The sequence below is a fragment of the Bemisia tabaci genome, chromosome 2 (assembly GCF_918797505.1).
Source record: "Bemisia tabaci chromosome 2, PGI_BMITA_v3".
In the NCBI taxonomy this organism is placed as follows: Eukaryota; Metazoa; Arthropoda; class Insecta; order Hemiptera; family Aleyrodidae; genus Bemisia; species Bemisia tabaci.
This window is the reverse complement of record NC_092794.1, coordinates 62,386,163-62,401,208: the sequence shown is the minus strand read 5'-3', so window position 1 is coordinate 62,401,208 and position 15,046 is coordinate 62,386,163. Positions and strand designations below refer to the sequence as shown.

Sequence of the window (15,046 nt, the reverse complement as noted above, 5' to 3'; positions counted from 1 at the left end):
GCTAAGTGAAGGAAAACTCTATAGGAGCATTCAAACATTTATAGAATTCCCTCGATAGAATATTTGAGTAAAAATTTTAGAATATTTTTTCTCAGACATTTTTTAGATTGAACCGAGAGTTAATTTATTTGTAAAAGTCAAGGCAAACTAGTCAAAAGTCAGGCTGTTTCATCAGGAGATATTTGGCAATGCCCGAAAGTTCGTGTGGCATTTTTCCTTAGCACGGTGGTGCGGGCCACCGTGCGGTCATTTAGCAAAGCTGTAACTACGGTTTCATTGAGCGTGGGCGACGCACAGTGGGAGGTGTCAGCAGGAGAAGTTGGACAAAATTTGGAAACTTTAAAAGCATACATCTTCAAAAGTACAAAACGTGTAGGTTTAAAAGTGGTTTCATTGGATTTCCCAGTGTGTTTCCTGTATGCGGCGTCACTAATAATTCATGTCTTGATGAGATAATCATCAAAATATGCAGTTTTAGTAAACAATTTCAACGTTTGACCTCTCCTAATCGCTCGTTTAGCTGTGCGGCGCGAAGTTGGCCGTGTGGGATTGAGTGCAATGAGTTTTTTAGTTGTTCATTGCCACAAACGTTGGCGACAACTGTATAGTGCATTATAATCGCCCCTCTGACGTAAGGGCGTATCTCAATTTCTACGTGAGCCCTGTTTTACATATAAATTTACGCTTTCTGCGGCTCAGTCGAAATTCGAGATACGTCCTTACGTCAGAGGAGCGACGACATGTTTCTTATCGGATCCACTCTTGAGCATAACAACTTCGGCTGTTCCAAGTTTTTCTTATTCTTCTTCTTTTATTTGTTTCTTTCTTTTTTATGCAATATATGCCTAAGTGTCTCCATTGTAATGTTAAAATTTTTTTAAAGATTTGTTCTCACATCTCCTAAAAAAATTTATTGAGGAACAGCAAACAATGCCGCAATCACTCGGGCAAATGCAGATAGGTTGACAAAGAACATTATTTATTTCGGACGCGGAAGACGATTACTGTACTCCTCCGCAAATTATTCTCCAACGCGATTTACATACGACACTACACGATAAATTGCACTGGAAGTTATTTCCTCTTGCGTTTCATCAAAAGACTCTGTAAGCTCGTCTTTGACGTAACCATCTGCTCATCAGTCTACCGTGGTACAAGGAAGAACGCCGTATGAACATTCGAGAATTGACATTTCCTCGGATAAAATGTTTGTTTTTGAGGAAAATTATGGATATTTTTCCTTTAAATTTTCAGACACTTTGTATCAAATTACAAACAAAATTGTCTGAGAAATTGGCAGCAAAATATTCAAAAAAATTCCTGAAAATTAGTAATTTGCCAGAGGAAATTTGGCAACGCCAAGGGCTCATACGGCGTTTTTCCTAAACACGGTAGAGTAGAGGGGAGGGGGCTGAGGAGGCTGGTTCTTCCCGCCCTTTTGGCCCAGAAAGTTAGCAACATTGTTGTCCATTAAAATCTGTGGTAATGAATTCAGAAATCGATCACTCAGTGCAGATTTAAATGAAGACAAAACATTTGTCGCTTTTTGAAAAAAAGGGAGTAAGAGGCGGTGGAGGAGACGAATAAATTTGATATTTTTCCGACGAAAAATTTGAATCTGCTAACGCCTTCCGCGTTTGGGGCGGCCTGGTCTTCCTGTTGACAACATCGAGAAATCGACGCTTAAAGGGAACCGGCAGATGTTACAGCTTCAAATTTTCGAAGAACATTTTTCACGTGACTGAGTCCGTCGGTCATGGAAAATTTATCAGGATGACTGCTTTTTACGAATTAAAAAGTAAGACACGTGGAGATTAGCACGATCAAAAATTCAATACTCCTTCTTTTTCGTTCTACTGTAAGTTTTTTCCTTTTATCGTCCTAAATTTTTCTCGATCCCTGTGTCAGTTGCGTGCGACGGTTAGGAGCTGGGGCAGACCGCCCGCTCCTGGCATATGCGAGCAATATAGTTGCCGGAACTCGGTTTTCTCCCACTCTTGAAGCCCCCCCCCCCCCATCCTAAATTTTTATATTCTCTTCTTTAGAAATCAGAATTCCTTCCAAATGTAATTTCTCGCGACGGAAAATAACTCGGTATATTATTTGCGTCATTTTTACGCACGGTGTCCACTAGTGGTACGCATCTCGTATGTACATGAGCGGTGAGAGGAAAAACAAGTTAGGAGTTCCGTCTCTGCTTGGGAGGGGGGGGGGGGCATGAAAAAGAGGGAGAAATCCTAATCAGATGAGGAGAAAAAAAAAAAAACGAAAATTCACGACGGAATTTTCTATACTAGCTGTCTTCGATCTGGTAAATTTGTAAAAGCTCGTCGTTTTTTTATCGTATACCTGCGAAGCTTACGAAGAGAGGTCACGGCCATGTAATCGATGTCGAAAGATAACGTAAAATACTCGTATTTGCAATACGAAAAAGTCCATGCCATGCACGCTTTACGGCCAAGGTGTGGCAGCATGGCCGGATGAAGTGGCGGAGGTGAAGGATTTTCCGGACACCAATATCCGATTCCAGAACATCTGTTTTCGTCGATTGCTTTCTTATCATTCCCAAGACTTTCTTATCACTCTCGCGAGGTTCTTCGATTTGGTGCGTTAGCACGCTTGCTTTTATATTCCGTCCATAACAGACCTCAACGATGACGGTGGTGTTTGCGACCGCTGATGGATCTAGAAATCGGACAAGATAGAAGAGAAGCATTGACCGACCCTCCGACCGCAACCTAACTTCGAGATATACTGTAGGTAAAAAAATGATAGCAGATGTTTAAATATTAAGTCACGGGGTTTTTCCATTTTTTTAACTCCTTTCTCCGTGTGTGATGGACCAGCGATGTAAAGTTGGACCCCATGTAACGTTAAATAAACTCTATCCTCCTCTCTTGGGGGAATAGTCACAAAATACTCAAAAATATATATTTTCCCCCGGAAAAATTGCGAAATCGCTTGAATTTGGAATCAATTGTAACTCTCAATAAATCGAATCAATTTTCAAATTAAGGGACTTATGGGTGACTAAGAGTGTCGGCCACCACTTTGCTAACGGGACTTAAGTAAGATGTCATTTTCCTCGACTGGGGGTGGTTACCGCCACTCTTGATACTACCCCCCTCCCATCCGTAAATTCAAATTGTGTTCATGAGAGGGGTTGAATTTTCAAATTTTATCAAGGTAGGCTCTTTCGATCCTCGTCTGCGCAAGAAGCTCACTATTAAATCCTCCTTTCCCAAAGAGGACCCAACCACTTTTCCTGATATTCCGAATATGAATGAATTTGCAATTATGCCTCTTTCGCTCTCAACTACAGATACACAATATCGTAAATTTAAAATCAGTCATACAGCAGCGCATTTCAAGAAGAGCGCCCATTACTTCTAAATAAGGTTCCCTTTAAATCAGAATCAGACCCTGAGTACTTCGTTTTTTCCTCCCTTTTTGACTGTGATTTTCACGTAAATTCGGTAAATTTTTGTTACTTAATATTTTGTAGAAGTTCAATGCGTTAAACTGTGACCTCATTTTGTAAAAAAATAACAATTATGTGTTTGCTACGACATGAAATCAGCGCTGTAAGGCCTAGTTTTCTCATGGGGTTAAAAGTTGAGTGGATCAAGTTCGTTATGGTGTAACGCGCACCGATAAAACTTCAGCGTCAAGGTAAAGGCTCGTGGTCGAACATTTCACACGCGAGTCGAATTTAGGTGCAGAACATGTGGACCGTGTCCGTCGTGTTTTCAGCTTTCCCCAGAGCTAATGAAGAAAATCACCCGAACTCCGGGCTTTCAAAATACAAAAGACGTGATTTTTTTTGCAAGTTTTAGGACATTGTTTTTCATCATATAAATTATGAAAGTGAGAAAATTTTTTGACATTAAGGTAATGGGGGATCCGATGATGAAAAGCAATAACCCAATAGGCGCGCAAAATACCTTGTAGACGTCATTGACTAAACATTTCATTCTAAATCATAGAAAATCAGCACCCAGCTTTGAAAGAAAATATTATATTTGAAATATTACAGATGGTAAGACGAGAGATGATCAGCAAATAATCCTGTAGAATATTTTAGTAAAATAAATTTAATACATATGAGATAGTAGACGAGGCGATAATTCATACCATTAGGTAAAAAGAAAAAGAAACAGAAAATTAAAACCTCAAACGTAGATTATAATAAAATAGCTGCTCATGATGCTAAGTCAGTGACGTCTCAAGGTCGTTCTCAAAGTCACTGCCACAGAAGCAGGCGGGCAGGTCTTGAAAATCTAAGGGTTATTTTAAGAACGTTTGCTCCAACTTAAGACGGTCTATTCTATTCCAATTAAGAAGAATTCATAAGCTTGCTCCGCTCCAAATGACACGACGTATACCCGCACCACGTGGCTTTATCCCGGACGAAAATTCCCATTTCGGCGTTCATTTTTCCACATGGACAGTTTTTATTATCAACTTGAAAAAACGGCGCCAAACCAAGCTCTGAGAATCCAAACTTGAAGGCATGTTTTGACCGAGTAAATCGAAAAAATAATCGAAGTACATTTTGGCATCAGCGATTCTCAATTATGGAGGTTCGAGTCAAAATATTGATAGTATGGGAGTAATTATTTCGCGTGTGCCGTTCATTTGGTCCCGCTTGCTCGTTAATGACTCTCACGAGAGGTTATCTCATTTTTAACGCAAGTCGGTCACCGAGACAATTGTTAACTGATTTCCTCGCGATAAAGTAGTCAAAAGTGGGTTTCAATATATCTGTTTACAGTAAAAATTTGAAGAAAATTCCTGGTTTAATAGTCAATCTTTGCCTGATTTTGGTGAGAGGCATTATGTTGTTGCTTCGTGGCCAATTAGAGGGCTCAGAGATCATTCCAGCGCAGAAAAACCAGGGATAAAAATCAATGAACGCCTTTTACGGCAGGAGTGTTTTTAAAAATGATTTAAAAAAAAAAAAAATAGGATGGGCGATTTGAGAGAAAAAAAACGGGGGAAAACAGTTTAAGTTAGGTCGAAAAAAATACCAGGAGATGAAGAATGAACCTCTAGTTTACTTAAACATAGTTTGAGGCGGGACAGTAATTTTTTTATTGATACGTAATTTAGATTTTTGGTTTTAGTTCAAGAATGCTGTTTTATTTCATACGAATCCGTGACTTTCACAAAGGAAATTCAAGGGATATTTCTGAAAAACACTGGGGAGCACCACTTCATCAATTGGAGTGTTTCACACGTTGAACGAAAGTAGGTGGACCATGAGGTAAAACTGGCACTTGATGGCTTTTGTCGCGCACCTCCCGCATAGCGCCGGTCTGATGAATGATGCAGAGTTCGCTTTATGGACTTGGGAGAAAAGTCAGAACACCGAAAACTGTACAAACGCTGTTAGAGGGCTACACAAGTCTCGATTTTTTTTTAAAAATACAAAACTTTTTTTTGTGTTTTTAAAAAAATAACTGAAAAATCTGGTAAATTGAAGTATTTTAAGGTGTATCTACAGCTGCGTGAAGTAAGAAATTTCTCCGCGCAGGGGGCGCCACCGCTGTGTTTTAGAGTCCGTACAGCACCACGTGAGTCCTTGAGCTTTTATAAAAGTTGAAGGAATTTCTGTTTAAATCGAAGATAAATAAGTTCTAGCTATAACATTCTTCTTCCTATTGACCCTAAAAACAACGTGAAAAGTCATTTCTGAAGCTCTGCAATTTGATCCCAGAAAAAGTAGGGTTAAGCATGATGACCTTGATGCAACCAATCGCGCTTGATCGCTCTCAGCAGTTGGCAGATATCTCTCTCCCACCGTGAGCTGTCTCTCTCGCACTTACAGATATCCCGTAAGAGAAACTGGGATCAATTTACAGCTTTTATTATTAGACTTTCAAAGCTCGCGTTTGTTTCTAAGGATTCCAGACGTATGCTGCTAGAACTTATGAGTCTTAGAATTTAAGATACCTTTTGTGATATTTAAATAATCACTGATTTCGGAGTCGGATTTTAGCAGCGCGACGTGGTGGATTTTTTCGGAACTACAGCTGAAGATTAACCTTAAGTCAGTCTCCCTCGGAGAATCAATACCTAATAGCACAAAACAGGGGCACCTAAAAATGTCGAATGTATACATTTATATCTAGGAACTATGAGACCAGAGGCTCCCCGGGATCATTTTCTGATACCTGATACTTTCAGGAATTCTTTTACCTTTGTGTTTCTCCTCTCCTAGAAAAGATTTCCGGATCCACCACTGATTAAGACAGAAGAGAAACTCACTGCGTAGGGCTTTTTATTTGCAATTCGGACTATAAATGGACTAAATTTTGGAATATGGAACATACTGTTTCTGGCCCATCCGCAAAAGTGCATATCGACGGTGTAAGTCGGCAATCACATAACTCGGTTTGCGACGTCGCAAACTTCCTGTCGTACGTTATTTTTTAAACGGAAAACTACTCAACGGCAATTCTTTAAAACTTCCGTGATTTTTCTTCTCTGTGCGAAGAAAATTCTGCATAAACTTCAAGGAATGATTTCAATTTGTTCTCTTTTAAAAAAATAATATAAAGGCGGAGATTTTCAGACACCGCAAACGAGTAATGTGATTGCTGACTTACACCGTCGATATCTTCATAGAGACAGTGATGGCACAGGTGTTGCTTTAAAATGGGCCAGAGATGTTAGTTTTCAATTTCAAGTATGAGCATAATCCAGAAATAATTATTGCTATTTTGTAGGAAATTCAGGTTACCACTACACAAGAACGAAATCAAATCTGAATCAGTTGTCTTCAAAATGGAATATAACAAGTCCATTTTTGCATGAGCCTTAGCTCATATAAGAGGACATGCTAACTGAGACGCATCAAGGAATGGCGACCTGTTTCTTTTTGAAAACAACTGATTTATTTGGTTCAGCCCAGTCCCATATCTGTCTCGTGATGGACCAATGCAAACAAGTCATCTTCATCACAATCGATACGAGATTAACCCACAAACAAAGAAGTACATTCGGGTAGGTATTTGTTTTTACATTTTCAAGCGGTGGCCGTTCCCAGATTAAATACCGCGCTCAAAAAGAGAGAACAACACTCATTGTTGCGATATTGTTGTGTCACAGCATCAGGCAATGATCTTAAACTAAAAAATTGTGAGATGACATTTATAATCAAATTTTTTTGAAGACCTGAAAAAGTTTACGGAAGAAGAAATATATATTTTCTCCAAAAAAAAAAAAAAAAAAAAAATGTTTCTTAGGATGGGCATTGCTTGGAAAAGGACTATTGATTACCTATATTTTATCCAAATATAATCATGGTTGCCGCACTGGCATGAGTCGCAATCCTCGGTAAATCTTTCTATCTTTGTGAGAGCAAAAAATGTGATTCAACTATTTCAACTCTTAAGTAGCTCAAATTGCATAACTAGTAGGATTGAAGGAGAAACGAATCTCACGCTCGTATTTCAACTGACGCATGACCTCACTTTTCAAATCATCCTTCGAAATGAGGAGAGGACGAGGCAAAATGACGAGACGAGGCTGTATAAACGAAAGTTGAAAGTGAATGACCGAAAGCGTTAATTAAAAAAGAGAGGGACAAAAATATTTCGAAGTTTTTTTTTTACTCGACAAAGACATTTAAATGTTGTTATTACCTGAGCATTCGAATCACAAGTTAATCGTTTTTAACACTTTATGTTCATAATAGTAGTTTCCTTCGACAGTAAATCCAGAATCATACACAACAAAACCAGGGCCGGATTTACTTACTTGCCGCCCATGGGCCGCCTGTATTTTGCCGCCCCCTTCTCATTAGTTTTGAAACATCAATCAAACCATCAAGTGAACGTGTCGAAGGGGGAGGGTTGCATAAGACGCGTTTACTCGTGTTGGACACATTTTTTTTGCGAAAGCCCTGTCAACACAACTAGCAAAATTTCACGGAACTCGGCGCGAAAGTTAAGTTCCTTGTAAACCTATCTCTGTGTGGACAAGACCTTCCATTTATGTGATGAACGAAAAAATTATGAAAGAACAAACATAAATGTGGTTTAATAAGTTAAACTTCCGCCACCGCATCGCGCTGACCGCGCTGTGCTTGGCGCAATGCGTGAAGTATTCTTGCAGTCTTGTAGGCGCTATGCGTTTCACGCCGCCCGCTGCTGACCGCAGCGACCGCACTGTCTTTGACGCAATGCGCGAAGTATTTATGCAGTCTTGGAGGCGCTAATATGTGTTACATGCCGACCGCCGCGCCGCATCGAGGGTTTCTCCTTTTCATCTCAAGTTCTCGTCATCATTGCTCTCTGCGCCGCGCCGTGCCAGGCCAAATTCCGTGTTCGGTTTCTCTCTTGGTCTTAACTCGACACAGAAAGGTGCTGTCTATTGTATCACAGAAAAACGACAAAATTAGAGATAAACTTTCGGGAAATGAGAGATTTTGTCATCTTTTCTCGTTTGTATTTTTTTTCCTGAATCCAATTTTCTTTATAGCTACATTTAAAAAAATTGTAAAATTTGCCGCTCCCTAAATTTGCCGCCATGGGCCGCGGCCCATGTGGCCACCCCCTTAATCCGGCCCTGAACAAAACACAGATTTACTGTATGTGTTCGATAATATCAAGCTTTCATGCATGCACGAATCCAAAATCGTACCTAAGTGCAAATTAGGAGATTGAAGAAGACACGTATCTACTAAATATCATGATTCGCTCTGCAAAATTTTACGCAGCAAGTGATTAACACCACCGTAATTGCGGAAATCGGCTCCCAAACATGATGAAAGCATTTGTCCATATTTGATAGCTAAAGTCGAAAAACATATCTTCATTGCAACGTTTAGAATCTCCGACTAACGTCCTATTTTTGTGAGACAACCCCAACCAAAACATCTCTTCGGAATTTTCCGTTACCATGCTTAAATGAGTGAAGAAAGCTCACAGATTTTTTTTTTTTTTTTTTTTTTTTTTTTTTTTTTTTTTTTTTTAAACTGTTGGTTAGTTTTCTTTTAAAAAAATGAAATCTTAAGCGGAACTTTACAACAATTACAACGTCGCAACAGGCATTTGAAACACGCCGGACATATTTGTTGACGTTTTAATTGTTAAATCAGCAATCCATTTCCATCCGTGCTCTATTGTGGTAACTCAAACGAAAAAGATCGGGAAAATATTGTTGAAAAGGCGACTGTCAATGGGCGTAAGAGGATTTCAGTGAGAAGGGGAAAGAAATAGGTAAGGGAGAATAAAAGGCTGTTTTCAACATTTTAAAACATTTTATTTTGAGAGTTATAAGTTATAATGTTCAGAGCTGATTGCACAGCTCTGCAACACTACAATCTAATGCATTCCTCGTTGTTGCACGATGACGAAGCGTCTAGCTACGACAGACACTGCGTAAGCGTGTGTATTGCATCATTCACTCATAGTAAAATGAGAGTTGTGAATGAATTGCTGACGCAAGACTTTCATACAATTGCCAAGCATTTATGCAGTTATAATTTGTTTTCTTTTAATCCGGGAATTTTTGTTGCGTGTCATAGACTTTTGTATCATCCCCCTCCCCCTCTTAAAGCGAAATTTTATTGCAGATCGGATCGGTCATTGACAAGTCAGGAACATTTTTTGAAAAGAAAACTGAATCAATCGCGAGACCTCTGAGAGCACAAGAATCGTGATACAACTATTTCACCTCCTGAGTAGCTCAAATAGCCTAACCAGTGGAATTGAAGGAGAAACGAATACCATGCCGCTGAGATGTTATCACTTTTGATGTAATCAGGGTGGACTAAAGTGTTATAAAAATGCAATAAGGAAGGGCTCAGGAGCTGTAATGATGCAATGAGGAGCGAATGAGGTGCTATGATGATGCAATATGGAGGGACTAAGGTGCTGCGATGATGCAATACCTAAGGTGGGACGGTGCGGTGAAGGGCTGAGGATGAAATAGTTTCAACAATTGTGGAACATGTGAAAATAAATTTCACCATAGATGCTAATGCTAATAAGGCATAATGACCTGTTCATTGATTTTTTTTTATTTTATCACTTTCTTCAATTACCCCTGTATTTTTTCTGTACTTTCTCCATAAGCAAGAGAGGAGAGAGGTTTTGGCAGGAGAAATTCTTGTCTTGAGACTTTTTTGCGACGAAATCTACAGATGCATCGACGACGGTGGTTGATCTTGATCGGAATGCGAAAGCACGATTTTTGACGGCGAAGACGCAATGAGAAAGAGATTGTGCCGATTGTGCGTGTGCAATGTGCTTGACGTCACGTTCTGACGCTGACGGTCGATGAACCACGCCCCCCTCGGCGACCAATCATAGCCGCGCATTGGAAGGCTCGGCGAGTTCGCCTACGCAACTTCGCCGCATCCTAACCTGTCCTACATGATCATGAACTCACTTTCGTTAGCTTTCGTCAGTAAGCTCCCGATTCCACCTCGCGTTCGTCTACCGACTCCCTTCGGCTTTCCTCTCGAAATCAGCGTGGGAAAAAATTGTGCTCTAGTCTGTGTTTATTAAATCCTCGTTTTCGGTTGTTTAGTGTTAACCCAGTTTTGTAAAGAAATTGTTCCTATCGATTAATGATAAATTATCTGTACGAAATGTTAGTCGCTCTGGGTCTGCCTAATTTTCTCAAAAATCTGTCCGACAGTTTCACGTGCCCTGCCAGGAAAAATTTCGATCGAGTCACGGTGAGTGTGAAAAACGATTCTCCATCTAATATTGAGCATTTATCTGGTTCTATCATCACAATCGACGTTTTCACCCTTCTCCTATAGTATGTACTGAGTCAGGTGAAAAGTGCGGCATTGACTGATAACGATTTTGCTGAATGTGTGGAAAACTGCCTCAGTTAACTGTCGCTGATTTTTGCTGTGCATACTCAGCTATCATGAATGTAATTGGAATTCATACCCTCCATTTGTATCTTCGAGTATGATGATAATGCAGTACTTACAGCTGAACACTGTATACTGAAATTTGCGAGTCAGTCTGTGTGGTTAACCTTCAAATTTTAATCAACGAACAGGCATGTTCCTGGTACGTACCCATCTTGGTACCTCTTCCAGACAGATATTTTAAATTATTGATGAGCATCTTCGCTCTGCCTACGACTCTTATATCATTCTGTGCACATCCTCAATAGGGGCCTCTTCTCTTGCTTTTATGCATTTCCGTTGGTTGGTAAACATTGTCGCCTCTGCCACTCATCTCCTCGTGTAATTTGCGAGTATTTCTCACTTCAATCTTTCAAAATTTTTTGATAAATCACTTCTTTTAGTTATCCTGGATTGCTTTGGAAGTTCGACGCTTAAAAAAATGTATGAAAGCTGGGTTATCACAGGGAAGACTTGTCCATCCTAATGATAATAGTTTATCTCAGTAATTTATGCACAACTCGTCTTGGAATGATTAGTCGTAAGCTTTGGAAATGACCATTTGTATGGCTGTCTTTTAAATTTTTGATGTATTTTGAAGATGATGGGGGATCATATCCCAGATAGCCTTACTCACATATCTAATGGTGTTGCTTGATGGATGTCCAAAATACAGCGAGTCTGCAGCTCGAGGCTAAAGGTCTTAGATGTTGTTATTAGATATATAGGAAATTGATTTAACATCAAAATCTGACGTATAGTGCAGAGGACTCCATTCGCTGTTTTTTCAAAGTAAATGTGCTACATACTTACTTGTCTGTTCATCCACATGTACACAAAATGCAATGGTTGGTGCACATGACCCCTGGAGACTGTTCACTGTTGCTCATAAATGATGGGCACTTAAATGCAAATACGCAATTCACTGGGTAATTCAAACAGAGTTTAACGACATTGACTGTTTAGCAGCGGGTCATTTCATTCAAATTGGTAGCAAAAAATTTACTTCTATTAATAATGCGCATTCTGTCTCGGTGACTCTTCTCATCGTGATTTATCTTAGGTTAGGTTTTATTCAATTTCAATTTGACTGAATGCGCCCAAATGTATAACATGCAACCGCCCAGGAGAATTTCTGATTCTAAATTGTTTTAAGCCTGACAGTTGGCAGGGGTGTCTTAGTAAATCTTGCCTAGGGGCACCCTATGTGCTTGAGCTGGCTCTGTTTAAATGATCGTTGGCGGTCGATATACTGAGCGCACTTGTCTTCCTGACCTTTATGACCAGTGTGGATTCAGTGAATTTTTATACTGCAACTGTAAATAAGTAGATAAGAGAGTTTTTACCTGCAAAATTTAATCAAAGCTTTTCCTACCAGGTAACTAAGAGTATGCTTAAGTTTCTTCAAAATAGTACAATGATACAACATACCAAGCTCATGAATAATTTTTTTTTAGCTTGATTTCCCTTTGGTTTTTCTAATAATTCAGGGCGTTTTCAGATCCTTGGGCACATTGGCTGTGATATTACACATTCTCGAGATTTTCTATCTATTTAAAGATAACATTAAAATATGGCTGCATTAATGTATACATTTCGCAGACCTTAATCGAAGAGATCCCAATAAGCCCACTGAAACTTCCAGGCTGCAAGCTCAGCCCCTATCATATTATCATCACTTCAAGGCCTGATCAAACTTTTCAAATTTTCTTCTATAGACTTGTTTCTATACAAACGTCTATGGCCTCCGTTTCCATAATTTGCATGACCATCGGCAGGTATATGATGAGAAGCGGGCTAGGGCCTCCTCGGCTATTCTGCCGAGCTAAGGAAGAACGCCGTATGAACATTCAAGAGTTGCCAAATTTCCTTCGATAAAATGTTTATTTTGCAGGAAACTTAGAAATATTTGTCCTTGAAATCTTCAGACACTTTATATCAAATTACAAACAAAATTATCTGAGACATTGGCAGAAAAATATTCAACAAATTTCCTGAAAATTGGTGGTTTGCCAGAGGAAACTTGGCAACGTCTGATACGGCGTTTTTCCTTATTGTATTCGTCGTAACTTAAATTGCATAGGAGTCGTAATGAAGGATCAAATAAGTTAAGTCCACATTTCTGTCGACGCGACGGATGTTCTGCGGCTCTATTCTTTGCCAATCTGAGTCTAGAGGAAATACGAGAAGGAAATAGTGAGAGGCGAGAGAAGAAGGGAACAGAAAGTGAATCGTTGGTTAGAGCGAACTCCAGCGTGGGAGAAAAGAGATAGACAGGAAATCAGGACGAACAAGCTCTCTGGGTCACACAGTTGACTGTTCAGATGTATTTATGTAACGTGCTATTGAATGGATTTAACCAAAATCAGCGTATTTGCATATCAAATTGCTCAATCCTTCTCGTATTTTATTTCGCCATGGGGGACTATAATTAGGAACTATCTCTGGCTCTCCCTTGAAAGTACCTTTTTCTTTTTGCATGGGAAACCGTTGACTCATATGTTGTTTCTAAAATGAGCCAGAAATATTGGTTCCTTATAGCAAAATGTAATCCAAATAACGTAACACCTTGACTTTTTCTTTGAAATACCTACCCTAGATTATCAAGAATTTACCTTCAAAATTCAAAATTTCAAGTGAGAATTCTCTTACTCATTCGGCAACAAATAAAACACGAAAGAGAAGGTGTGCCACATGATGTAGTTAAGCTAATTTTGGTTTTTCGTCCCCCCAAAAAAACTTACATGGCGCCTTACGGCCCTTCAGAGCGCTTTTCTCGCTGCGCAGATGTGTGTATTTTATATTTCTCCTTCTTCAGTTCACTTTTCGCATTTGATTTCACACCGGATAGAGTTCATTTGCTTTTTAAAGTAAGTAAACAGAGATAAAAATTAACTTTTAGAGTTTGCTCTCGGAACTACTGATAAAGCCGAAAAATCGGAAAAAAGAACTTTCACAATCTTTTTATCGCAGAAAATACGAGGATAAAATATTAAGCCTGCGATTATCAGTCACGTGAATGAAAACGGTCCGAACCGAAGCGAGCATTTTCGTTTGGGGACAGGTGCGCGATAGAAAAAGCATTCACTCTATGTTATAGTATCCTCTAGTTATTTTCTATCTATTTTATTTCTATTTTTTCCTTTTCACAATCATGTGGACTACATTTTGCGTCAGGGAGCCCATATTTCCAGCTCATTCACAAGTTCTTGAAAAGTCATTGAAAATCTGGGAAAGTCAGAGAATCTGGTCCAACCCTGAGATTTCAAGGACTTTCGTCGCAGACTTCAAATTCTTTCTATATATCTAAAGTCGCTTTATAACGCACTCTGGCGTTCTACGACACCCAAACGCCACATATGCCTGTCTTCCCAGAGGTTATCGGGCAACTGACACCGCAACATCTCTTCGTCAACGCCCTGCCGCCAACCCTTTACGGGACGTCCCCGTCGCCTCTTCCCAGGTGGTACCCAATCCAAAACTTGTTTGGGCAACCTCTCCTCCGACATTCTTTGCACATGTCCATACCAGCATAACTGCCTGGACATGACGTCGTGCACGATATCTTTCTCAACCTTCATCACCTGGCGAATTCTCTCATTACGGACACGGTCCCGTCTCGAAATGCCGGCAGATCGCCGCCAAAAATCCATTTCAGTTGCCCTCAACATTTCTTGCGTTCTTTTCGTCAAAGGCCACACTTCACTACCATAGAGCACGATACTTTTAACGATGGCGTCATATATCCGGTGCTTGTTTGCCTTTGAGATGCTCTGATCCCAGAGCACCCCGTTCAGCATCGCGATGGCTCTCCTGCCCTGGATGATCCTGTCCTTAATTGCTCTATCCATCCTTCCATCCTGATCGAGCCAAACACCGAGATACTTATACTCGTCACACTCTTCGATGCGCCGTCCATCCTCAAGCTCTATGCTTTGCCGTTGATGCGCTGCTCCCACGACCAGCTTCTCTGTCTTGGACACACTAACGTCCATGCCCCATTTCCGATATTCTTCGACCAACTTCCGCGTCATGTAATCTGCATCTTCCTCATCTTGAGCTACAACGATCTGGTCATCGGCAAAGCATAGAGTATAAAGGGTCTGCCCATCAAGGAGTGGAACGCCCATTCCTGCAACCTTCTTTTTCCATTCCTCTAAAACGTGC

At 40.0% G+C, this 15,046-nt stretch overlaps 1 protein-coding gene across 4 annotated transcripts in view; it reads left to right on the top strand.

Moving 5' to 3' along the window:
* Hex-A (Hexokinase A) overlaps positions 1–15,046 on the top strand; it is a 92,566-nt gene that overhangs the window by 45,233 nt on the left and 32,287 nt on the right. The window contains exon 1 of one of the 4 annotated variants that reach the window (XM_019055093.2): positions 10,390–10,693. The exons of 2 other annotated variants lie outside the window; for them this stretch is intronic. In XM_019055093.2, the coding sequence (XP_018910638.1) occupies positions 10,583–10,693 (111 nt within the window). In that variant the 5' untranslated portion in view covers positions 10,390–10,582. Of the gene's footprint in view, positions 1–10,389; positions 10,694–15,046 lie in introns of those variants that run through there. One more of the 4 variants, XM_019055092.2, reaches the window with a different exon arrangement.